This window comes from Propithecus coquereli, unplaced genomic scaffold, assembly GCF_000956105.1.
Source record: "Propithecus coquereli isolate 6110/MARCELLA unplaced genomic scaffold, Pcoq_1.0 Scaffold146, whole genome shotgun sequence".
Classification (NCBI taxonomy): Eukaryota; Metazoa; Chordata; class Mammalia; order Primates; family Indriidae; genus Propithecus; species Propithecus coquereli.
The window spans coordinates 2,994,959-3,020,114 of NW_012138969.1; the positions used below are offsets into that span (position 1 = coordinate 2,994,959).

The 25,156-nt window shown below is 41.9% G+C and overlaps 1 protein-coding gene across 1 annotated transcript in view; it reads right to left on the reverse strand.

The window, feature by feature from the left end:
- LAMC2 (laminin, gamma 2) overlaps nucleotides 1-17,835 on the reverse strand; it is a 52,003-nt gene extending 34,168 nt beyond the window's left edge. Inside the window, exon 1 of the mRNA XM_012639964.1 lies at nucleotides 17,751-17,835. Within this exon, the coding sequence (XP_012495418.1) occupies nucleotides 17,751-17,835 (85 nt within the window). The remainder of the gene's footprint in view (nucleotides 1-17,750) is intronic.
- Between the last annotated feature and the right edge of the window lie 7,321 nt (nucleotides 17,836-25,156).

The window sequence follows — 25,156 nt, forward strand, 5'->3', positions numbered from 1 at the left end:
AGCCTGAGCAACAGAGTGAGACTCTGTCTCAAAAAAAAAAAAAAGAGAGAGAGAGAAAGGCAGCTTGGAAAGGTTAGGTAACTTCACCCAGGGGTGAACTGGGATTTGAGCTTCTGTCTGATACCAAAACCTACTTTTCTCCTGCTACAAACACTGTCTCCATTGGCCATGCAGCCACACTGAGAGCCTGTTTCTAGGGCCCTGACTTAGCCAGAGTACTGACAATAAAGTCAACAAATGTGCCAACACATGCCGAGCAGCTGTCCTCTGCCTGCCCTGTGTCAGGCTCTGAAGAAACAAAAGTGACGGAGTAAATCTAACGAACTTGCTAAGTGACTGCCTTACAATAATTTCTGTTAATAAAACACTCTCTTGCTACTTTGGGTGCCATTTAATCTAGCAGAATTCAACTAATATCTATCCAGATCCCACTCTCTTTCTGGGACTTTACATTCATCTGCTCAGTTAATTTTCACAATAACATTTTTAACGTGGGTTTTATTATCCGCATCTAACAAAATGGAAAAACCAATACTCAGAAAGGCTAGGTATCTTACCTAAAGTCACGCAGCTAAGTGGCAAAGATATATAATTTGCTCCCAGGTCTCTCTGACTCCAAAGGCCTCATCTTTCCATTTATTCTACTTCTCAAGAATTGAGTTTACCGTTGCGTGCAGGTGATCTTCTTATAAATCCCTAATACGGGGCCATTCAGCCTCTTCTCGAATCCTTCCTAATCTGTAAAATGCCCTGTCCCTCCTTAAACAACACTGGTTGTTACAACCAGTAACTTTTTTTTATGGTGTTTTAAATCTACCTCTGTCACTATAATTTTCATCGTGTGTTTTCGTACTTCCCTGGAAAACAATACACACCCAACACACACACACACACACACACACACACACACACACACACACGCCTTTACTCTCTTTTCATTCTTTTGTTTATTCAACAGACATAAACTTCAGATGTTGTTTTACAGGCCCTGCATTTGTGTATCTGAACATAACTACAGCATCTCCCTCCCTAGTCTTCTGTTCAAGTTAAACTGGAGACCTGTCATCTCTAGCTCTTTCAACCATTTCCCATGTCATAATTTCTGAGTTCTTCTTGACTACCCTCTTAGGAACAAATTCTAATTTTCAATGTCTTTCTTAAAATGACCAATATTCAAGTGTAGTTTGAAAAGCTCAACTTACAGCAGAACCAGATGTTTCCATTCCATGATGAAGACTAACATTTCATTAAACTTACAGTATATTAAATTTGCACTCAATGCAAACACCCAGGGCTTTTGACAGAACTAGTGCCAAGCTGAGTCTTTCCCAACTAATGCTTGTGAAACTGAGTTTGTGGATCTCCAACAGATGTGCCACACAGCTGTCGTGTGCTGTGAAATTCCTACGGAGTACATGATTATGGGCTAAATTCACCAGCCAACAATCTTTGCGAGAATCCCCAGCTAGATAACCCAATGAGCCAATGTCCTCCCTGCCCTGCATGCCTTTGGAAGCAATCTCAAAATAACTACAAACTTTTCATTGTGCCTTTCTTATTCAGAACATACTTTTTGCTGGTAATAATTAATTTTATAAGGATAACTCATGATGATATATTTATTCAGAGCAATCTTTTTTTTTTTTTTTTTAAAGAAACAGGATCTTGCTCTGTTGCTCAGGCTGGCTAGAGTGCAGTAGAGCAACCATACCTCACTGAAGCCTTGAACTCCTGGGCTCAAATGATTTTCCTGCCTCAGTCTCCCATTCTTTAAGAGAGGGAGGTCTTGCTATGTTGCCAATGCTGGTCTTGCACTCCCAGCCTCAAGCGATTCTCCCACCTTGGCCTCCCAAAGTGCTGAGATTACAGGCATGAACCACCATGCCCAGCCCAGAGCAATCTTTTTAAAATAGACAAACTTGTTATAATCTTTATGTACCACTCCCCTCTTCTTCTGTCCTTTCTCCTTTAAAGCTCAATAGTATTGGAAAAAAAAAAATGGGTGTTCTTCCTTTAAATTCACAGCCTTTAATGAAGTTGCATTACAATTCCAGCAAGAGAGGTCCTTAGCCAGCATTTCCCACTCTAGAGCTTGCCCAACAGGTTCCAAGCCTATTGCCAAAGTACCCCCTTCTCTCTCAAATGGGCTTCCCTTAAAGCCAAGAGCTATGTCCACTAGAATGTGGGGTGTATGGGCCTCCTCTCTGGGGAGTGCACTGGCCTTGGGTGTCTGCATTACATGAGAACTCCACAAAGATACTCTCTCTAGCCTTGCCTGCAGGATTGTAAGTTACCAAGCTGTACTGAGCTCACACACTTAGGTGCACTGCGTTTAGCTCAATATTGAGTCTTCCAAACATTCACACCAAGAGAATGAGGGAAGAACTTGTTCTAGGCTTATTTTGCATGGAATGATTCTTTTTGTCATTGATGTACTTGACACATGGTCTCTTTCAAATTATCTCCCAAATTTAGACTAACTTTCCTAAAACCAATTATTATTCATTCCCACTACTGGAAAAAATACTTTCATATTTTTAATTCTAGAATATTCCTGCAATTGGGCTTAATAAAATGGGTGCAATATAGCTTGCGCATGCTCTTTTTTATTCTTTGTCCAATTCCTACCCAACCACTACCATGGACACACTGGTTGCCAAAGGAAGGCAACAGGGAGTGGTGTGGACTCTGCCAAAGGGCTAAAGGAGAAGCAGCATTTCACCCCCAGCCAGTTGTAACCACATGCAATTGATGCCTTCTGTAGCCAGCGTTTCCATTATGTTTTTTAAATGAGACAGAAATCTGGCTTTGTATATGAAATCTACTGTTTTTTAAATGTTGGCCAAAATTTGTTTAAATCTTTTTAAAACTAAGTGTGTCCATGGGCAAATCTCTGCACTTGACTGTACTTCTAATAGGCAGAAAACACGTCTCATTGATTTAGAAAAAGAAAAAATGAAGTCCTAGTATATCACACAGTGCCTGGTCCATAGTAAGTATTTAGAGTTTTTTTTTAACAAACAAATGAATGTTCTCTTGAACTTCTGGAAAACCACAGACGTGTTTCTACTATTTAAAGAACTCCATGTGTGCCCCCACATAGCTGGACATGCCTTAAAAATACAGACCAGGTGAGGTGGCTCATGTCTGTCATCCCAGCACTTCGGGAGGCCAATGCAGAAGGATTGATTGAGGCCAGGAGTAAGAGGTTACAATGAGCTATGATTGCACCACTGCACTCCAGCCTGGGTAAAAGAGTAAGATCTTGTCTTGAAAAAAAAAAAAAGCAAAAGCAAAAAAAAAAGACTAAGAAAATACAAATATAATGATTTCTTTAGATTAATAGATCTAAGTAATTTATTTAGATTAAATGCAAGCCTATAATACACTTTAAAACAATAGGAAATTCTAAAAAATGTTTTCTATTATATTTTTCTTGGTTTACATTTAGAGTTGTTTAATTTCACGTCTAAAATTTTTTTCATTTTTATTTGGTAATCTTTTTGCTATTCTTCCAAATTTTGGCTGGCTGCGAATTTCATAAATGTGTTGTCTAGTTCTTATCAGGGGGCCTTGACACAAGGCCAAGCAATGGAAGTAAAACATGGAGGTCTTGGACCTTCCCCAAGTCAACTGTGAACCGTTTATCAACAGTCTTCTCACTCATCCATTTGTTCAACAAGTATATACTAAGCATCTGCTATAGGCCAGGCCCCGCTCTGGGCACTGGAATACAGCAGTAAACAAAACCAATAGACGTTCCAGCCTTTGGTGGAGTTCACATGCGAGTTGGGGCGGCGGGAGGAGGGAAAGAAAACAAACAAGATAAATAACATATAGAGAGAACATTAGGATAGTCATATTTGTTAAGGAGAAATACACAAAGCAGTAAAAAGAAACAGGAGTTTGGGGGGTAGGTGAGATGATGGGAAGGAGGGTTGGAAGTGCCACGTGCCAGTTTACTGCTTTACATCTATTGATATGTGTCTTGTTCATGATCTTTGTCCATTCTCTATTGGGCACAATGTTTTTCTTACAAATTATCACGTATTATTTACATAATAAATATATTACACTATTTGCCTATCACTTTGTTGCAGATTTTCTTGTAACCTTTCTGAAAAAAAAGACAGGAATCCTCTTTCTTTCCAAGGTACGTCACTGATGGATTTTGTTTTACTGATTCTTACTCCTTTCTCCCCTTCCTCCTTCTGTCCCTGGTCAATGAGACATACGTTTATTTCATTCATTTAATAAACAACATCACTTCACATCTAACAGGGAGGCTGTACTGGGCGCTTGGACACACCGACTTTGTGAGCCAGCAAAATTTCAAACAAGAGGGCTGCTAATGTTTTATTTTGTCAATGAAGATACCAAATATCTATTTATTTAGTATCTATTTGGCTGTGTCTTATCACATGATCCATGCTTTCTTATTTCACCATGAACAGGCATGGGTCCAGGACCTGGTGTTAAGATATCACTGCGTCAGAAAATACAGAAAACAAATCAGACTCGAACCGTGAACAGACCTGAAGCACTTGTAGGTCTAGAGAACAAGACAGGCAGGTTTTTCTCCGTCTTTCACTGAACTCGGTTTCATTGGTGCTCGGTCCCATTCGTCACTCTTCTTTGACTATTCATTTGTACCAAACCAGGGGCACCTCTTCAAGGTTTCATCCTCACCTCTCTGTCCCCTCACCCCAAATCCCCCAGATCCTGGGCTCTGCCAGCCGGGGGTTCTCTCCACAGCTGGAGGAATCTCAAAGAATGAGATTCAGCAAGTTTACCTCAAGTCCCACATAAACACATCTGAAACGGAGTCATTTTACTCCAATTTTCACCTATTTCTTTTTAAGTCTAGGAAAGTGTGGGTGGTAATTGTGTCTGACTACACCGCCATATGCATCTTCTTTGGCACTAAGCATTTATTATAATAATAACTATAATAGCACACCGTCGCCGACCCTCAAGGTGCTTCTTAGGAAAGCCCAGCAGACAGCCAGACACAGGCTGAGCCGCCCACCGCCACCCACACTCAGGGGAGACAGATCAAAGGAGCTGGAAGCCTCTCTCAACAATGGGGCAGGCTGTGGGATCCCTTGGCTCACTTCACAATGCTCCCACCCCTCACTAAAACACGCAGCTCCAACAGGTTAGGACAGGAAGCAAAGGGGCAAAGGCTGTTTCCAAGCTTAGTCTTAGGAGAATGAAAGGAAACAGAAAATATTTCCTCGGGTTGTATTGGGGCACGGCCTTGGAATAATCACCATCGGTGGTGGCAGTTCATCAAGACCTCATTTTAAATTTCCCATAAGAAATACTGGCCTTTCGAGGCAAGCAGTTACCAGAAATTATAATGACTTGGCATAAATATGATCACTTGTGTATAAGCAGATCCTCTTTCTATTGTTCTAAACTTAAAAACACCCTCTGTGTTTCACCAAGGTGATCGAATTTCCATCTTTGTACAATTGGTGAAATCATAGTGCTTTTTAGTGCTTTAACGGTAATAACGAAATCAGAAATCCAGACTCCTTTCAAAAACTCTGCAGATCTGGCCCCTGCCAACCTCTCAAATCTTTCTCGCTTGTTCGCTGGGCACCAACACACAGATTCTTGCAGTTCTAGGACGCGCCAAGCTCTTTCCCACCGCAGGCCTAAAGGAATTGCTACTTCCTAGCTATTTCCTTTTTCTGGGGCACTCTCTGCTTCTGCCCTCCCTAGATCCGTTTTCCACAGAACAGCCAGTCTTCTTTTTAAGAAACCGAGATCGGATTGTGCGCTTCCCCGCTGGTGCCCTTCAACTGCCTCTCCCTCCTCTGAATGCCCGAGCACTTTGTCCTCACCTCCCGCATGGCATCTACCATGTCCTCTGCTGTGTCATCATTTGTGTACATCACTTATTTCCTCTATATCCTTTCTCACCTTTGGATGCCACAGTACCTAATATGGTGCTTGGAACTGTGATTGTTGGATGGATGGGATGGAAGGATAGAAGGATGGATGGATGGATGGATGGATGGAAGGATGGAAATATGGATGTATGGATGGAAGGAAGAAGGAAGGGAGGGAGGGAGAAAAGGAGGGAGAAATACAGGTAGTCTGACTCTAAGAAAAGCCAAACAAAACCCAGAACATACAAAAATCTTCCAAAAGTCCAGGGGCCCACTTTCAAAGTTTCCCCACACAATACACAAAGTTTTCATTGTCTACATATATGGCATTTAGTATAAAAAAGCTAATGTTTCAACAACCAAAAATCCCTAGTGAGATGGGAACAGAAAGAATTGTGAGAGGAACGTGGTATTTTCAGTTAGGAGTGTCTGGGCTTTCTTTAGGGCTTCTGCTCACACAGATGAACTATTTCCGCTCCAGGACTGTCTGCCCATCTGTGTTCTATGAGCCTGGGGCTGGGACGGCTCTCTGCCTGCCATCTCGAAGGGCAGAAAGCCCAGGGTTGTGTGGGAGGAGGGGCAAGGAGACGAGGCAGGCTTGAGAGCATGAGATCAGTTTGCAGTGATCAGGCAGCCTTGATGGGTAGTCTACTTGGCTGGTGTGTGGGACGATGTCAGGAGCTAGGAATTTGGGCGTCATGTTTGAACCTGACAGTGTGTGCCGGTTGCCATTACGTAGAGCTTTGCTGCTCTTGCTACCATCTCAGCTGCTTAGTGCACTAAAATTGATTCAGTTAGACAGCAGCAAGTTTATATTAATATAATGTTACCTATAATCTCTTGTAAATGAGTCCAACTACAAACCATTTAAAAATGACACAAAATTCTCTTCCTTATTTGGAGGAAAGGTGTGTGCCCTATGCTTCCTTTCCTGCATTTTGTGTCCCTCATTCCCTTTCTGAGACATCAAATCTTTTCCCCTTTCCTTTTTTTTTTTTTTTTGAGACAGAGTCTCACTCTGTTGCCAAGGCTAGAGTACCATGGTGTCAGCCTAGCTCACCGCAACCTCTAAATCCTGGGCCCAAGGGATCCTCCTGCCTCTGCCTCCTGAGCAGCTGGGACTACAGGCATGTGCCACCATGCCCAGCTAATTTTTCTATTTTTAGTAGAGGTGAGGTCTCACTCTTGCTCAGGCTGGTCTTGAACTCCTGAGCTCAAGTGATCCTCCCCACCTCGGCCTCCCAGAGTGCTAGGATTACAGGCACGAGCCACCATGCCCGGCCCCTCTTTCCTTTATGAAACCCTCTTCCCTTAGATACTATGAAGCCACACTGCCAGGTGTCCTCCTGACTTCTGACCTTCCCCGCTCAAGCCTTTGCTGGCTCCTCTCCTTAGCCCAATGCCAACGTTGGCATTCCTCAAGACACAGGCCTAAACCTCCACAGCTCCTTAGTCTGTAAGTCTCCCCTTGGGTGATCTCATCCAAGGCAAGGGTTTCAATAGCCATGACAGGTGTTGACATCCCAAGATAGTTTCCTGGCCCAGACTTCATTCTTGGCTTCAGGCCCTCATACCCAGCCATCCACTTCCCATCTCCAGCTGGTTATCTCAAAAGCTCTTTACACAAAACATGTTTAAAACCAAACTTGGGATTATGATGCCTTCAAATCAGAAAGCTGGAAGCCATCCTGACAGGTTCTTCATCTTTCTCACCTGCCTACTTTCCATTCAACACTGAATGTTATTGCTGTAACCCACTAAACATCTCAAATCCATCCAAGCCTATCTCCACTGTGGCCATTCCGGACCAAACCCCGATGATCTCTTGCATGCCATTAACTTCCTACTGAATTCCCTGCAATTTCTCTTGCCTCCCTCCACTCGGGAGTCAGAAAATCTTTTCGAAATACCAATTTTATCAATACCCATGTGCTTAAAATTCTCTGCCACCTTTCCTTTCTTTTTAGGTGAAACACCAGAATTCCTTAACATTGCCTACAAGGCCTACTGCGGTTTCATCCTATCTATTTTTACAGACTAATTTCATGTAACACTTCCCACTGGGGCATCTTCATTTCTCTCCCATTCATTTCACTTATACTTCATCGTATGTCTTCGCTTCCTCTGCTTCTTAAAATTCTTGCTCTATAAAGGAAAATCGTCATGGTGGGGAGAGGTGAACTGGGGCTAACAATCTCAACTAGCCCTCCTTTTGTTTGTTCAAAGAAGTTACACAAAAAATTAAATCTTAATTTACCTTATTGGATACCATTCCCTCCTTCTGAGTCAAGGTTTCATATAAACTGAGAACCCTTTTACACTCAAAGATGGCAACTGTCATCTCCACGAAATCCGCTATAACGAGGCCCTTCAATAAGAAGTATGAATGTAAATAGCTAGACTGAAGATAGTGAATAAAATTCGAGTATACTCATTTTGAAAAAACCTGGCAAGGGTTGTTCCCAGTACAAAAGCAATTACTGAGCGTGTCCTTTATATAGCAATCTATCGTAATGTATTTTTAAAATTATTTTCACCAAAGCTAAATAAATAAAATTATTTTTACAAATATTCAAATTGTACACTACTTACGAAGTCTAAAGCAAGACACGTCTGTCATCTATCAGTCTGATATCAAAGGCATTGGCAGCTATGACCCTATCTGAAAAAATCAAAGCCTTCAAATCTGGGCTACCCAAGGTGAAAAGATGAATGTTTTCTTCTATTTTACTTACATGTGATGATGAAAATGTTTATATGTGTTTTTCTGCTTTTAAAACATCCTACATGGAATTTTTTTTTCCTTCCAAGGTTTAATACATTTCTCAGCTTAGGTGAATTCTTTACGACAAAATCTGAACATTTCATCATTTACAGTGGCCTTGAACTTCATGGTTTCATGTGTGCGTGTCTGCTTCCAGGGTTATCTTTTTAAGGAATGGCACAATATATTTCCTAACTAGAATAAGAGAACTGAAATGATACTTCTCTCGCTGAGAGTCTTTTAACTGAATTTAGTTTTCTCGCTCACGTTTTTCACAGCCACATTTTAAGCCAAGGCAGCCAAGACCCACTGGTGCTGATCCATTTGCTTCCCAGGACATTTAAGTGTCTAAGCAGCGTGAGTCCTGCCGCAGCATGAGTGCGAGGAAGACAGGAACAACAGAGCTCAGTTCTCTAATCACACGGGCAATTTTAAATGGTGAAATACAGGTAAATCTGTTCAACTCTAAATAGTCCAAAGTCATCAAGAGTCAATGAAACTTTATATAGCAATCTATCATAATGTATTTTTAAAATTATTTTCACCAATAAATAAATAAATAAATAATAAATAAAATTATTTTTACAAATATTCAAATTGTACACTACTTATGAAGTCTAAAGCAAGACACATCTGTCATCTATCAGTTTGGTGTCAAAAGCACTGGCAGCTATGATCCTATCTGAAAAAATCAAAGCCTTCAAATCTGAGCTTTTGCCTTTTGAATGATTATAGCTTAAGAGGAGACACCTGTTTTCACTAAGAGTTCATAGTACATTGTATCACAGCCTAGACTCAGGAACATGCATGTGGCCAGTAGATGACTCAGCCTGGTGAGGACTGAACCAGGAGACCACACCTGGAGACGTCTTTCCCTCACACTCCACTGGGACACTGGGGCCCGGGGAAGACAATGAGGAGGGGGAAAGAAAGTGCCAGTGAACAGGAAAATTGGGGACACCAATTTTTGTCTGCCTAGCAAAGGACCTGAGGAGCTGAGGGCTAGTCTGAGTGAATTCAAAAGTGAAAGGGAAGAGAAGGTTAGAACACAGGAGATACAGCAGGTACTCTGAAAGGCTTTACTACCAGACAGCTGGAGTCAGCCATACTACGGAGATTCGGTGAGTGTTCACGGTAGGATCCTACAGGAAGCCATCCAGCCACCCACCTGTAAGTCCCTACCGTTCTGATCACAGATATAGGGGTTTCTACATTTCTGTGAGGTCATCTATAAAGAAAGGTATCCCAGTACAGAAAGGCTATTTGACTGTTATTCCAAGAGCACAGTATTTTTTGAACACATCCTATGTGGCCTCGAAAAAGGTGTCATATACCCCTTTAAAAAGCAACTGAAATAAAGGAAATTAGAGAGTCCAAGGCATCTAGAGGTAACACCTGAAGCCAAGAGGACCAAAAGGAGAGAAATCATGCATGAGGAGTCTGAATAAAGAAAAATTAAAAAGGAACTTCTGATTTGTACTGAAATGCTCCTTTGGAGATAATTGGAATATGATTTTTTTTCCAATCATTTAAATCTGTGTTTTGTTGGCTCCTTAAAAGAAAGTAACTTACTAAATCTTCCTCTTTAAATATATGATTGCTTTTATGAATGATATATTTTTGTACAAGGAGATAAGCCATGCAGTTTTTGCCATCACTACATCTCTTCACAAATATACAAGCATTTAGGGATGTGTGCGTGCTTACTATGCACCATTATATAGTTCGCAGTTTTGACAAAGGAACAATGCTATTATAATACATGTGCATTTGCAACGCTGGGAAAATATGTATAGAGTGCAAATTTATAGTACCTTCCTTAAAGATTATTTTCAGAAAAAAAAAATTATCTGAAAAGGATAAATTAAAACTGCATTGGCCAGATGTAGTGGCTCACACCTGTAATCCCAGTACTTTGGGAGGCCAAGGTGGGAGGATTGCTTGAGGCCAGGAGTGTGAGACCAGACTGGGCAACACAGTAAGACCCCCTTTCCGAAAAATTTAAAAATAAGCTAAGCAAGGCAGCGTGCGCCTGTGGTCCCAGCTACTTGGGAGGCTGAGATGGGAGGATTGCTTGAGCTCAGGAGTTTGAGGCTGCAGTGAGCCATGATCACACCATTGCACTCTAGCATGGGTGACAGAGCAAGACTCTGTCTCAAAAAACAAAACAAAACAAAAAACTGTATTGCCTGAAGTCAGAAAAATGAATTAGATGGGTTCTTAAGAGTCAAACCATCTTTATACATCCATAAAGAGAAGTAACCAATATTCCAAGAAGAGAGTGGATCATGTAGACTCCACCATGGAGTGGAACGACGTGCCCTGCATCTCAGTTGAAAATATGCTGCTTCTCCACTACCACTTCCCATGCCACATTGGCTGGGGGCTCGTCCCTGGTCCCCCCAGATCTCAGCATGTGAAAATCCCTCCCACCATGGTAGGATCACCTGGATAAGGCAGGAGTGGCAGCTTCAGATTCCTGTTAGACCCACTGCTATCCCAAGTGCTAGTCTATTTGAAATGAGAAATGACCTTTAAACACTAGGAATCCTAACAAGAACAAAATGGATAGTGATTTGAAATAGTGGTAAGTTTGTGTAAAGCTTATGTGGTCAATGTTCTGGCCATGAAACTGACCCATTCCTGAAAGACTCTAAGACCTATGTCAATAGTGTCTAGCAGGGAGAGAAAAATAACCTCTGGACACAACTATGTAAATATAGACATAAAATGTCCAAAGTCATTGACAATCAATGACTGGTAAAAAAGAAAGTTGTATCACCGTCCTATCAACTACCCTATTTTTTAAAACTAAGCCACTTGGTCAAGTCTAAACCGTGTGATAATATGACAACAGAGTGGAACAAAGAAAAGAGAAAACTTGATGATTTGACTGTTTTCTTGTCAGCATCTCACATATTAGAGCTGTGCTTGGTTTTAACCAGTTGTTCTCTGACATTTTTAAAGGAAAGGTTACTATATTGACTCATATACACAAATGGAGACTTCTGAACAGATAGGAGACAGATGTCTCAACTAGAGATACAAGGGATGTTCTTGCAATAGATCAAGATTCCACCAAGCCTAAAAACTAATTCAGATGAAAATTCTTAACAATGAGAAATAAGCCAAGGAGTTATCTTGGAAAAAGAACATTAAACTAGCAAATGGAATCTGGCCCTGTTACTAACTGCATGGCTCTGGACAACGCAATCACTCTTCATGCCTCGATTTTCCTACCTATAAAAGGATTACACATGCCGGAGTTCAGCTCTGCCATGACCAACTGTGAGAATTCAGGCTGTTAATCTACCTCCCTGGGTGTCATTTTCCTCGTCTATAAAAGGAGAGGCCCTTGTGCAGAGCCCCTAAGGTCCACTCTCATTTTAGTTCTATGATAATGAAACGAGAGAAAAAGCTGGTGAAACATTTGAAACTTTTTATAGGAAATGTCCCACATAAGCGCAGCTGAACATTTGGATAATTGTCCCATTTTAAAGTTAGTTGTGGGAAATGATTTGGCTGCATTATGATTTTTTTACTAATGTGAAGACCCCTATTCTCACAATAAATAAAAATGAAATCTGGAAAAGACACAGTTGGAATTCTGTAAATGGTCTGCAAGCCCTGAAGAAGTCTGGATACGTATACCTTTGACCAATCAATATCCACCTCTCCTCTGATACAACGAAAGTGAAAGACTGGAGCCCTTCTGTTGATCAGGGTTGCAGGAAGCAGCCATTCTTTTCTACTCCATAATAGTGACATAAAGAAGCACATGTTTGTTGGAGAGGCACATATCACAGACATGCAGTCACCCACAGACACAGAAAAGACTTAGCCTTTGGCTTTGGATACGATTCAAACATTACATCATCCCTCTGGGGATTATATTAGAACGCAGCTCAGTAATGAGTCAGTAATCTACTAAGTTTAATTTGTGACTAAATTAGAATATTCCAGAATCTATGGAGCTCTTATTTCTTTTTAATTTTTTTTTTTTTTTTTTAAGAGAGAAGGTCTTGCTCCGTCACCAAGGCTGGAGTGCAGTGGTGCTATCATAGCTCACTGCAGTCTTGAACTCCTGGGCTCAAGTGATCTGCCCACTTCACCCTCCCAAGTAGCTGGGACGACAGGCATGCACCGCCATGCCCAGCTTGGAGCTCCTATTTCTACATTGGTCTGTAATAGATGATTCAAGTCCTATCCTTACAAACTTCTTCAAGAAAAAAAAGTGTCAATATGGTTTACCCACTAAGAACTTAAATGGGAAAAATATTCCCAGGGTCGCCTCAACACCTTAATTTTACACTCTTACTTCCCCATAAACACTGATCACAAATCGACAATCTTTCTCGGCTTCTTGGACTAGTGGAGCTAAAATCAGTGGCTGCCCCCAGTTCAGGACACCCAGAATTTAAGCCCACATAGGAATTTCCAGCTCATACACCAACCCGATTCTATATTCTTGTTTACTTATACATGCTTGGATATAAGGTGGAGGTTTTTATTTTTCCAAAATTATTTCTCAGTAAAAAAAAAAGGATCATATTTAAGTCCTCTCAAAATCTTGCATATTATAGGGTACGTTCTCAATTATCTTATTTTAAAAATAAAGTATTGTTTGGGGAAGATACATTAAGCTGAAATGGCCTCAATCAATGTATTGGATACTTATCATTAAGAAAGAGGCCAAGTTATCTAACACAATTCTCGTAATGGTGCGTTTCTCACAACTGGGAGTGCTGAAAGTTGTCACAAATAAGCCTTTGAGGACGATTATGCTGTGAAGATTTCAATGCACACTTAGGATAATTTTTATATCTTTTAAATGTTTTGAAAATGATGTACTTTCCAATGACAACATCCAAAACAGATTCAAACAGGACTGTATCTCAAACCATCCAGTGAAGAAGAAACTATATTAAAGTGGCTTTAGGAATGACAAGTGAATGCTGAAAATGAATGCAAAGAGTTTGAATATAATTACCTTATGAAATGTGAATGAACAAATCAATACTTCTAAGTTAGCATACTATTTTATAAATTATATGACTTTAAAGGTATCTGTATAACTAATTTACTACATTAAAATAAAGAGACATTTGACTACTACATGTGTATTGCTAAATGTTTCCATAATGAAGTTGTCCACATACTTTTTTGGGGACATGGGGGAAGACCTTCCCTTTGGGAAGTATGAGACCATCTTAGCTGGGGTCATCTCCTATGTGGGCAGGTTTTTGAGAGCAAGAGACGTGCTGAATCTGTGTGTGATGAGGTCTGGGCCATGACATAAGGCAAGGAGAAGGAATGATGAAATCTAATCTTAAAATTCCAACCTGCTTTGGGTTCCTGATCAAGTATTCCACTCGTTTCATTGGATAAAGCTTGGGGCTCATTTCAACCTGAGCTGAAGGGCTGGCTCCTCATCACCTTTCTTGGGCTGACAAAGGGAGAGTAAAAAGGAGCCCCTTCAAAAACTTCACCACTGAAAAGTCAAGGCAACATACTAACATTCAGTACCAACAGGACAGTTACTGGCAACCTTAACAGTAAGACTGAACACATATTGGGTGCTTACCAAGCATGGATTTACTATCCGCACTTCAGAGATGCAGAAACTGAGTAACGGGCGAAGCAGCTGGCCCAAGTCCTACAGCATAAATGTCCCACAGTGGTAAATGGAGGGGGCAAGGATTTGAACCCAGGCAGTCTCACTCCACAGCCTGCACTTCTATGCATGACGTCATACCACTGCAATGACTGAAATAACAGAATCCAGGAAAGAGCGTAGACATTTCCAGGGATCCTTTCTGCTATCCACAGCACCTCTCTTCCAAGATCGGGGCACAGGAAAAACCAAATTAGTGATCTATGATAATCTTGGATTCGGAATTCACCATTCTAGAAGAACAACTGCTTCAAAACTCACCTGCTGGCTGACTCCAGCAGGTCATTGTAGCCCTCATTCTTTGTGTACATACATTTGAGTATCCGAATACCAGTTATTACTCCCACGCTGTTGCCACTCTTCCTCTGGCTAACAAACACTCCTTTGTCTCCATTCTCCTCTACCCCCAGTGATCCATCCTTCATTGCTCCTCCATCTCCTTTTCCAGTGTTGACATTTCTACCTCTATATCCTAGGTAACCTCACCTGTGGTCAAGGCTTTGCTTTCTACCTATGGGCTCCCAAATTTATATTTGAAATTTCTCTTCTAAACACCAAAATCATAGTTCCAGCTGTTCCCTGGAACCGTTGGACATGTTCGCTTGCATCTCCAATTCAACAGGCCCCCACAGGAACTCACTCTCTCCTCTCCACCCACGGCCCAACCTTGTTCCCAAACCCGATCCTCCTTTTATATCCTCACTTCCTGAAATGGCATCGCTGTTTGTCCAATTGAACAAACTTGAACCCTTGGATCCATCCTGGATTCTTCCTTTACCTCTCACAATTTTCCTGTACTCCCTAACATACCCACACTCATTGGATCAGCAAATTCTTTAGATTTTTATCTTCTAAATGTCTCTGTAATCTGTTTACTCCACCAAGATGAAAGTCTCCATCATCTCACATTTGGATTACGACAAGGATCATTTCATTGACTCTCCTAGCTCCACTCTGTCCTCCAAGCCCTTGAGAGTGAACTTTCTAAAACATGAATCCAATCATGCTCACTCCTGCTTACAAACCATCCAGAGCTCATTTTTGCCTGCAGGGCACAGTCTGTCAAATAAGGCCCTTCACGACCAGATTGGTGGCTACATTTCTAGTCTCTTTCCTATCTCCTTCTCACTCCTTCTCTGGCCACGTCTGCCCCTGTGAACTAAGACCCAGACCACTGGAGCTGCCTGACACATACCCTCGCACCAAGCTGTGAGCTGCCGAAGGTGAGCCTTCATCTTTCTCACTGATCTTTGGACATCTGAGTTTACTATACCTGTACTGTTGCCTCCAGACTTTTTAAAGAAAGGGGGTTCCAGGCATTTTAATACTTTACAATAATGTTTCATCCTTTCAACAACTCTACAAAGTTGCAGAGTACTATTACCTCCATTTAACAGATGAAGAAGCACACTCCAAGCAGTTTAGGAATCTGAAAGGTTACTAAAAAGGAACTAGTAAGTGAATGAGCTAAAATTTAAAGCCAGGTCAGGTTTGATCCTAAAGCCTGTGCTTTAGCTGAGACCAACTTGGAAATTCTTGCTGCTCACACCTATTACCATCATTTCCCCAGCAAGGGGACGACCAGGAAGCAACATCCCTGCTTTCGGCTCTCAGATGTGCAGCTCACAGGACCCTCAGACGTGCTCACTTTCTCAGACGAGGCAGGTACCATACCTTCAGTCCAACTTTCAGTACATCCCAGCTTGAATGGAAAAGCACGCACACTTTACCCTAACGCTAAACTTGTCACAGTCCCATTGGACCCCAAAACGAACCCCTTTGAGGAGGGAACATAAAACCATAAGCAGTCTGTCTCCAAAGAAGGGGAAAACCTAGAAATGAGCATGAACACTGCTTCCGATTTCACTGTCTAGACAAAGAAGCTGGTCTGTCCTCGTAAGTCTGATTTTATTAAACACTTAACTGTAGCCAAGGAGAAAATTGCTTCAATAATTACTTATCACGTAAAAAACATGTACCTTGTTCCCTTATTACTTTTATAATGTGGTCAAAAAAGCTCCAGTCTAAGAACCCCTGGATCAATTGCCTGTTTTGTCTCTGCCAATAGCTGCCTGTATGGTCTTGAGCAAAAACATTTCCATTTTCTCACTTATTAAATCAAGGGATTCTAAGTAGTTGTTCTATGAACGGTCGCTTTTATTGCTAATATTCAGAGACTGGTCTTACTTTTAGGGTGTTTTGTATTAGGCTAAGATAACCCTAAGGGAACCTACCCTATATGACCATTTTCACACTTTTTTTTACTTGTATATATTTAAGGTATACAACATGATGTTTTGATATACTATACACACTGAAATCATTACTATAGTCAAGCAAATTAACATATCCATTATTTCACACAGTTACCCTTTTTTTTGGTGACAATCATACCCGGTTTTTAAAATGGTACTCAGAGATAATGGGTTGAAAGTTAATTCCAAGACTATTTTAGGAAAAAGGACAGCAATGCATTCAAACACATGCTCAAATATTATTCATGCCATTCAAATGCAGTTCAGGCCAAACTACACAATAATATATCAAATGTCTAATATAATTCCATGTGCACGTGAGCACTGTCTCACACTCATGCACGCACATGTGTGAAAATGCCACTTGGCCTTGATCTATTGAAATGATTGTTAAAATACCATTAGGTGCAGAAAGCAATAAAAACATAAAAATTCAGGGTAATTATACAGGCAAGTATCGATAGAACTAAGCGACAAGAAAAATACCCATTATGTGTTGTCATAGCTGACACATGCACACAGTAAACAGTTGCTAGGTTCTCAGAAAGTTGTGTTTACATGAACTCAACTTCTCACACATGACAGCCACTCGGTGCCCTAGATAAGATCAAATGATACATCACACAGGTGCCCAATAAATCCTGTTGAATGAAAATTCCATGAAAATACTATGAAAAGTAATGTTACACAAAAGTTAAGAGTTTTGCCAATACTCTTAAGGTTCATTTTCCATCCCACAGATTAAAACATGAATTCTTGAAGGATTATTGAAGAGGTTCCTTTTCCATCTTTGCGGCGTTCACAGTCATGGAAAACACCCCCACCCAAATCTCCTAATAAAAACACGCTGGGAAAAGAATGTATATACCAACGTATTACTGATTAAACAGGAACTCAAGAAGGAACATGTTTAAAGTAAGGGAAACCCTGGTTTGGCACAACCCATTGGCTTCGCATGATAAAAGCCAGACAGCTTTATATAGTATTAGTCTCATTTTAAACCGATCTCTGGAGAAGCCCTGGAGAGGGGAGGGGAAGGGGGTGTAAAGAGGTTCCGGACGAAGCGGGAGTCCGCAGCGGTGTGTGCAGCCGGCGGGGTCTGCAGAGAAAGGCGAGCCGCGGCCCGGGGCTGAGACTGCGCGGCGGAGGCGACTCACCTCCCCTCCTGGCGGCGGCGGGCGCGGCGGGCAGGAGCAGCAGCAGCGCGAGGCAGAGGCCGCAGCCGAGCCGGGGCGCGGGCATGGCGGGGCGCGCCGTGCTTGCAGGGGAAGTGCCCGGCGCCTGGCGGCCCGGGGTTCTCGCTCCGCGCTCCGCCGTGCCTTCCTTTTCCTTGATCAGGTGGTTTTATCGACTCTTCTACCTGACTCAGTCCTGACAGGAAGAGAGCCCGCGTTGCAGGGTGTGACTCACCTGTGAATAAGGAGGACCCAGCCCTCCGGGGGCAGACACACACACACACGCACCGCGCACCCCGGCCCCGCTCCCCCCCGCGCCGCGACGAGGGCGCGCACCTGGCTCGGCCAAGGGCGTGGCGCGGAGGCCGCGGCCCGGGATCCTGCTCCTGGAATGCGCCGCATCCCTCACATCCCTCCTTCTCTCCCGGGGTGGTCCTGAGCAGAATCCACAGAGGGAGCTGCCAGCAGCCCGCCGCGTCCTCAAACTGCCAGGCCCAGCCTCAAGTACCCCGACTCACAAACAAGCCCTCATCCGCTCCCGTCTAAAAGACATCGAGGAAGAGAGTCAGTCCGAGAGTCACCACAGGGCCCTCTCCACCCTCTGACTTCGGGTCAGCCCCTCTCTCAAATACAGCAACCCCATTCTTCTTCCCCTCACAATCTCCAGCTGGACCAAGGGTTCCTCTCTTGGGTTCCCATCACTTCCTGATCTCCTGGGCTAGCAACTCCTAAAGTGACCTGTTGACAGTCCAGCCTCCCTATGAAGACCCGGTGTCCCTTTGTATTCCTAACAACTAGCACAGTTTCCAGCTTGCAATTGGTGGTCAATAAATATCTGGTTGAACCGGATAAGAAAGAGGATCCAGAATCCGTACTTTTTGTATGTTCCAGCCTACTTGTCATGCCATTCTCTATGGGCCCGCTAGAAAATGCTTATTGACGCCAACTGTATCATCTGCTGTGTGAGGGGAAGTGAGTAATATCTAGAAAACTGCAGATCTTGGTAGAACCTATATTGTCCCTACCCCTAAGGAGGCTGGTGGCAATAATTCAGAGAGGTGGCGGTCAAGGAGAAGGCTTTGTTTCCTGCCAAGAGATTTAAAAATTACCAGAGGTTTACATACACACAATCTGTCCAAAACAACCACTCCTTCTTCCCATTATCAAGACCCACAAAGGTCCCCAACAAAGAGCTGTTTGACTAAATGAATGACTGTTCTCTAGATTGTTCTATGGATGATAGCAACATAAAATAACTAACAAACAATGTAAGACATACATAATGTCACAGGATATAAGAACTTTAGCTTATGCATGTTATGGAGACTAGGCTGGGCTGACTGGGATGGCCGGAGGTGGCTTTGTACAGAACTGGGAGCATGAACCCGGTTTTAGGAAGAACTGGAATCGGAATGCAGTGCCCAGGAACCACAGGGGCAAGACAGGTCGCTGCAACCTACCTAACACCTCCTCTAAACCATCCAGCAACAAACAATGAGGAAGAGAAAGGAAACTCCCACTTCCTCATGCCAGGCTGGATTCTCTCCTACTCTGCCCAGGATTCAAACAAATGGCATAAATACTCTCCTCCCTTAAAACTCAGAGTATCCAGTCACTGCTAACCTTTCAGTTCACAGAATTTAGAATTTTCCCTCCCAGTAGTCAGTGCCTTCTGGAGGCTGAGATCCTGTCCCTGACCTTGTCCCTGAGGCCCATCCGTGTGTGCAATTCATCACAATCCTGCGGGAACAGGAACAGTGCCCTACAAAATAAAGTCTTGGAGGTAAACTTCATTTTAGTGCAGATGGCTATAGTTTATTATATCTCAAAAGTTGGAACAGATATTTTCATTTTCTATCCCTTTTGGGCAGTGATAATATCATAATAATAGTGAGCACATATGTAATACTATTTGTCCATCACTGTTGTAAATCCCTTATACATATTAACCTTTTGATCTTCAAGACAACCCTATGAATTAGGCATACTATTAATCTCCCCATTCTACAGATGAGAAAATGCAGGCTTGCAAAGGTCAAGTAACATGCTCAAAGTTACACTGCTAGTAAGTGGCTGTATAGAGCACCCTTGACTTAAGTCACTCTATCTTAGAGAAAGACTCCATCTTGCATTTTAAAAGGTATCATGTCAAGGGGACCAGATGTTTACCTACTCAGTAGGGACTACACCCAACCAGAGAAGGGTGTAACGAGACACACCCTTTACTATCAGTCCTAACCAGAGGACTCAGAAACAATAAGAAGAGCAGGATTTCACCAGTTTAACAGCGCCATCTCAGTAGAGACCATCCTATTGTCACTTGTGATCAGCACCCAGCATTTGCCCCTCGAAGGCTCTGTCCAAATCAAGGACTTTTCCTTGTGAGACACTGACGACTGTCTGGATCAGCCCAGGACACTCTCTTTGTCCGCTTCACTATTTGGACTGGTTTTCCATCCCTCCCCTTTTCTCTTGATGTTAAATGTTACTCTGTTTGATGCGAAAATTTTAATCTATAACATTTATGTATTAATATTAAGTATACTATAGAATAGTATGGTATATAATACTATATATTATTTACAATATTAACTGACTTGAGCCTGTGTGCTGGTGGCTATGACTAGCGAGGGAATGGGTGGTGCAAAAGAGAATCGCCTCCTTGGGAACTCCATGTAGATCGTGGCTTTTATGAATAAATAAGCACCGATAACAGTCTGATCTTGTAGAAAGACACAAACATGCACGGGTCTGGTTATATCTGACCTTCTGCTGCTTAAGACAGTAGCAAAACCAAGATTCAAAACCAGGCCATCTGGTACTATGAGCCCTAAATTCTTTGTTAGGTCAGATGAAAAAGCATCATAAAAAAAGACAAATTCACAATACTAAATTAATTCAACGTGAATTCAAAGGGTATTTATTACAACTCAGCCAGACTGTAGACTATTGGCATACGTTGATAAAGCCAAGTCACCAAGGACTCTGAACAAATATTTCTGATTTTTCTAAGATGTCAGCTCTGAAAGGATCCCCAGAGGGCACCTAGACCAGGGGGCAGCAAATGGACAACAGGTTTCTGGGCACTAGACCAACCAGCAGCCACTTTTATGTAAATAGTACAGGATTTTAAACACTTCTTAAAAATGTAAATGCCTTAAGGCAGGCACTCTCCAACTTTTCTCAGTTCCCTCTTCTTTGCATTGCCTTGTTCTGGGCTTTTTCCACATATTTAAAAAACCCTGTCTGGCTCAGGCTCGAGACCCCTGCTCTGGCTCCATCCCTTATCTTGCTCAGGGATAATATCGACCCCCTTTACCAATTCTGGGATTCTTCCCCAGTGCATTGCTGGACTTAAGAGTGCTCTCGTGGTCAGAGTTCTGGAGCAGACTCCCAGGGCCAAATCTTGGCTTCACCATTCATCGTGGCAGATCACTTAGTTTTCTCTGATCCTCAATTTCTTCATCTGTAAAAAATGGGGGTAATAACAGAATACTTACCTAGTAGGGCTGTTGGGAAAATTAAATGCGTTAATGACCTGTCTAGTGCTCAGAACAGCAGCAGGCACATAATATGCACTATACAGGTGTAGCTATAATAATAATTATTGTTATTGCAGTTATTATTATTATTGTCACTAAGCACCAGTTTTTCCTTGTTATAATTATTATTAATAACTAAAAGATGGAATTTTTCGCTTCCACCCTTCCACTAATTGATTATTGAATCATAATTGTAAACTTCTGTGGAACTGTTGGCCAAATCCAGCTTGACATCCAGATTACCGACATTTACCTAGAAGTTGTTAATTCATTTCCTACGTATCTGAAAATTTCTTTCACATACACATTTTTTTGCCTAATGTTTCAAAATTTTTGCATTGAAAATTCCACTTTAAGGCACGTTGGTATCTTCTATTTCAGGGAAAAGGTGAGAAGGATTCAAATATATTTTTAGGATTACCTTTAATTGGCACATGCTTTTTAAAAGAACAAGAAAAATCTATTTGCTTTTTCGAATGTCCCAAGTAAATATATTTTTTCAAATCCAGACAAAAGTCAACATGATACTACTTAGCAATAAAAAAGGAATAAACTACCGGCACATATACAATATGAGCGAATCCCAAAGCATCGTGCTAAGTGAAAACAGCCAAACACAAAAGATCAGATTCTATGTGATTGCATTTATATGAAATTCTAGAAAAGGTGAAACTACAAGGCAAAAAAGCAGATCAGTGGTTGCCAGGGGTAGGGACTGACTGCAATGAGGCATGAGGATACTTTCGGGGGATGAAAGAAATATTCTGGCTGGGTGCAGTGGCTCACATCTGTAACCCCAGCACTTTGAGGGGGTTGAGGGAGGAGGATTGCTTGAGGTCAGGAGTTTGAAAACAGCCTGGGCAACATAGAAAAACCCCATCTCTACAAAAAATAAGAAAAATTAGCTGGGTATGGTGGTGCACACCTGTAGTCCAGCTATTTGAGAGGCTAAGGTAGGAGGATCACTTGAGCCCAGGAGTTTGAGGTTGCAGTGAGCTATGATGACACCACTGCACACTAGCCTGGGCAACAGAGTGAGACTCTGATTCTAAAAAAAAAAAAAAAAGAAAGAAAGAAAAGAAGGAAAAAAGTATTCTAAAAATGATCGTGGCCAAAAGTAATCAAATTGTTTGTTTAAAATCAGTAAATTTAATTATATATAAATTAAACCTCAATAAACTGATGTAAAAAAGAGAAAATCTCAAAATTATCAAACCTATTTGATAATTGTGATACTTCAATTCAAATGTGCAAACTTAAAACCACCACTGGAAACATACCAGTGTCTGTGACAGAACCACAAAGCCCTAGCGGGGAGTCCAGCCCTGACATCTCTGCAGGTTCTGATTAGCTCTAAGCTGCCGTGTCAGGCCTCGAGGCAGAGATAGCACCCACAAATTGCAAGAGGACCCCTCTTTTGGAAACCAGTCTGTTTTGGCAATTTGCAAAAAGTAAGAGACGCCTTTTCGAAATGTTTGCTTAGGGGCACAAATTTCAAGCTCATCTCGGACTTTTATTCTAGAAAGTCAGCACTTATATTTTCATCTGATCCTCCCGGAAGTTGTCACATTCATCTAGCGTGTAAGCCCTGGTGCCAGTGGGGATAATATGCTATACAGACGTTCTCCAGCCACAGTGCTGGAAAGGTACCGGGGCATTCCCACAGGGCGTGGCCAGGAAGGCGGATGCCCTGGAAGTCCCCTTTCTTCGTTATTGCATTTGCAGCTCACTCGTTACCTAGGGGACTTTTCTTTTTACAATGCCGTGTAAATCATTTCACACAATGGTCATCTCTCCACCCCAACCCCCCAAATAGAATTACAAGTAACATGTTGATTTTTGCCTTGAATTCCATCCTTACCTTAGTTAACTTTCAGAAGGAATGTTCGGCATGTCACCCGCTTTCAAACTCACTTATGATAAAACTGAAGCACTGGCTGTTAACATGCCAGCAATAGACAGGGCTGTGGGTCCCAATTCCAAATCCCCCCAGAGAGCTGTAAGTATGTCAGCATTCACATTGAAAATTTAAATGTAAAATACAGCAATCGGGAAAAAAATTTTTAACTTCTGTTTGTTCTTAATTGGTAAAGGAAAATGTCCATAAATGGAAACAGTTCAGTGTTTCCTGGATCGTCTGGGTAAATTCTCTAAGGCTGGCTGGACTCCAGAAAACAATGTTCTCTGAAGCAAAACCCTGGCTGAAGTGGCAAGCTTGCATTTTATGCAGAAATGTATATGGTGTGCCCACAGCTAGTTTGCAGGGAGCAGTAGAGGCCAGACCAGAACTAAAGTAATGCCCCTATGTATTAAGGAGAGACGGTCTTTTTTCTACGTGGGAAATCAAAACACAAAGAAGAACTTCCTTTGCATCTTGTTGGGTGTAGCTATTAAAGACAGAAATATTCAAACCAAGGATTTGTTTAACAATACAAAAATTAGGAAGGAGCAAGGAAAAGGGGGAACACATATTTAGAAAAGCAAAATAGACATAGAAAAAACAAAACACCGGGCAAAAGATTGTGAGAGAGGAACACTGAGTAGATTTCAAGGGGTGTCCGCTGTTGTATTCCCTTAGACTGAAATTTGTTTGTTCGCTCCTCCGTGAAATGTTGATTAGTAAATGAAACACTGCCCATGGTTCCTCAATCGCTCTTGTGCTTGGACCATAGATATTCAGATATGAATGAGAGAGGCAAAGGAGCTCACTGGGGTGCCAATTCTTCTCTGGATTGCAATGGTTGGAGTCAGGGCTGTATCACCTGCCGGCTCGACAAGATAAGCTAGACATGACAGGTTGGCCATCCTTGGATCAGACAGCCCACCCTTCTCTTTGCAAAGAAGAAATGGGTCCAGGAAGTGATGTTTCTAAAGGTCCTTCTAAATTTGTTAAATTTAAATCTGAATCTTTTCCACCTTCAGTAATTTAAATTGTAAAGTCTGAAAAACTATATAGCATGTAGAGTCCAATCCTCTGCCTTTAGATAGGAAACTTTGGACATATTTTAAATGTCTAATAATAATTTTGACCATTACAATACTGACAGCCAAGCCGCAGTGACTATTCCACACGTGCCCAGCTCAGTGCTGGGAGCCCGTACAGGAATTATGAAGTTCATTTTCACCACCGCCCCATGAAGCAGGTGTTATTATTATTCTCATTTAGAGGTTACCCAGGCTCCCTCACAGATCCATGCCTACCTCTCTCTAGAGTTATTATTCAACTGCAATATAAAAACAAATTAAGCCTCTCACTGAATAAACACACCCTTCTCCAAATAAAAAAAAAAGGTCAAGCTGGATCTTCAAATAAAACATGAAATGCCTAGTCCTTATAACATATTCCCCATTCTACAGTGACCCCTCCCCAGCAGATAAGCAATCGACAAGGTCTGGCTGTTAGAGGGTCATTTCCTTTCCATATTACCTTTTGTTATTCTTCAGGCACAATGACTTCTGATTCTTATGCAACATCCTTTTACATCATCCAGTTGGCTCTTGCGTGGTTTTCTGGTGGTTTTGATACCTTAATCCAGATATAAGAGTACTTTATTAAGTAACTCAATTCTTGAACTCCTTAGAATAATTAGAAGTTATTTTCGGCATAGAAGAGAGAGTCGAGGAGTCTGAAAGAGCTCAAGAATTTCGTAGTTATATCCCTGAATTCAGCTTTTCCAGGGGCTGCTTACACAAAAATCCCCAAACATTCCTGGGTGGTTCTTTTGCAGGCAGCCTGCAGATTGGATCCGACTTTGGTTTTTCGACTACACTGCAATTATGGAGAGAACTGCAAATAATCACAGAAAAATCTAGAGACCCTCCTCACTAACCTAAAAATTTCTCAGA